Genomic DNA, 2,211 nt, shown 5'->3' on the forward strand with positions numbered 1-2,211 from the left:
CCCCTCCCCCCTGCCCGAGGTCTGGGAGAGAAGTCCTCACCTCTGGCTTCTGGGAGACAGAGTCCCGGCCACAGAGTCCTCCCATGTGTGCAGCACGGCCTTTGAGGCACGGATCCTGCTTGCCCAGCTAAGGAGCCCACGATGTTGGGGAGAACAGGTACGGCCTTTGAGAAGCTGCCTCCACGCCCACCCCACCCCTGCAGCCCAGGGAACATCTCGCAGGCAAGCGGTGTGGTCCTGCAACAAGCCAGGGGCAGGCCACGGCAGGCACGGGGCTGCGGAGACACAGCAGGCGCCGCTCAGCCCACAGACGGGAGAGCCAGGCACCGGCGCCTCCTGACGGAAGAGCACAGCACTGCCTCTCTGGACCCTTCTCACCCGAAACAGTCCTTCCTGGACCCAACCGCCGAATTTCAGGAAATACAGGAGACAGAAGGACATGCCAAACACCACCTCAGGCGTGCGGCCAGGAAGTCCAGACTGTGGAGACTCTGTGGGACCCATAGCTAGCTTCTGCAGCAAATAAAAGGCAGTCGCCCAAAGAGAGATGGATAAGCCCAGAGATTAGACGAGACACACCAGTATCGATTGATTCCAAGGCTGGGCCTTATTTGGACCCCAATTCAAATAAACTAAGCAACAATGACAATATGTGTATAGTTATTTTGATCAAAAGAAGTCTTTGTCTTTTTTTTACTTTTTATTTTATTTTATTTTATTTTATTTTATTTTATTTTATTTTATTTTATTTAAGCTCTACACCCAACATGGGGCTTGAACTGATGATTCCGAGATCACGAGCTGCATGTCTACCAACTGAGCCAGGCAGGCACCCCGAGTCTTTGTCCTTTAGAGGTAAATGTGGAAATATTTACAGACAAAATAGTATGACGTCTGGGACTTGCTTCGAAGTAAGAAAGGCAGGGTCGGGTAGGTTGGGAGATGAAACAAGACTGGCCAGGGGCTGATAGCCAAGCAGCTGTGTGGCGGTGCGGGGGGTCCTTCACGCTGGCCTCCCTGCCTTCCTATGTGCCTGAAATTATCCCGAAGAAAAACCGTGATGCCTCGGCCGAGGGTGGGTCTGCCCCCTACGGGATGTTTGGCAACATCTGGAGACATTTTTAGTTGTCACAAGGGCGGGTCCCCGTGGCATCTCGTGGGTAGAGCTCAGGGATGCTGGCAGACATCCTACGGTGCTCAGAGCAGCCCCCGAACTAAAGGGTTATCCGACCCCAGCGTCAGCGGTGCGGAAGGTGAGAACAGCCAGCCGGTGCTGAGCTGAGGGGTGCTAAGCTCTGCATTCGGCAGCCCCTTCCAAGGGAGGTCTGGAAGCGAGGAGCCAGAGCAGGGAACTGGGCTGGCGCCATCGATGGGCCTGGAGGGTGAGGCCTGGCCAGGACTGTGCCCCGGAGGAGTCAGAGCGTGGCGGGCGGACTGTTCCCTGGCAGTCTGCGAGCATCACCCCAACAATTCAGACAAGGCACTTATGGACCAGAAAGCCTCTGCCCCCTTCACAGATTGAGTGAGCTGGCAGCCCCCCAGGCTCCAGGCTGTGGGGACACGGGGTCCCTGCCTTCATGGGACTGGCACACACTAGAGAGATGAATGGCTAAAATATGGGGGCATCAATGGTGATGAGGGCTCCGAAGAAAAATGAGGCAGGGAGGGCACTCAGGGGTGCAATTTTAAGTAAGGAGGGGTCCCCTCACTGAGAAGGTGACTTTTGGGTAAAGTCTCAAGGGCATGTCGAGGCAGCCAAAGCAGCTGACAAGGTACAGACGTTCCTGACCTTGAACTTAGGAAACATCGTATGTACACAGGTAAGGACGTTTCAAAACAGGTCCCGTGCTGCCCTTCCTACCCCATGGTCTAGCCCGTGGTGTGTGTCAAGTGTTGGGTGTGGTCCTGGTTCTCTGGACAACCCCTCCCCAAAGCCAGAAGAAGTGGAAAGTTCTCAAGGGCACAGGTATTAGCAGGGAGGAGCATGGGAGCCCAGAGGACTTTCAGATGCAGAAAGCACTGAGGCAGAAACCAACATGGCTCACGCCAAAGGAATGAGTCTTTTGGCGGAAGAAGGATTCTGAAGGGCAAAGACGAAGGCGGCCTCCCAGGAGGCGGTGCTCGGGGCTCGGCTCCGGCCGGCCTGCAGCGGGGTGAGGGCTGACCAGCTGCCTGGAGGCCCGCGGCTGCACAGCCAGGAATGGCCCGCTC

At 56.1% G+C, this 2,211-nt stretch overlaps 1 protein-coding gene across 1 annotated transcript in view; it reads right to left on the minus strand.

Moving 5' to 3' along the window:
- The window catches only part of PEMT (phosphatidylethanolamine N-methyltransferase), a 101,335-nt gene extending 101,120 nt beyond the window's left edge, over positions 1-215 (minus strand). The window contains exon 1 of the mRNA XM_077746608.1: positions 41-215. Coding sequence (XP_077602734.1) covers positions 41-85 — 45 coding nt within the window. The 5' untranslated portion in view covers positions 86-215. The remainder of the gene's footprint in view (positions 1-40) is intronic.
- Positions 216-2,211: the final 1,996 nt, after the last annotated feature.

This window comes from Crocuta crocuta, unplaced genomic scaffold (genome assembly GCF_008692635.1).
Source record: "Crocuta crocuta isolate KB4526 unplaced genomic scaffold, BGI_CrCroc_1.0 scaffold139, whole genome shotgun sequence".
Classification (NCBI taxonomy): Eukaryota; Metazoa; Chordata; class Mammalia; order Carnivora; family Hyaenidae; genus Crocuta; species Crocuta crocuta.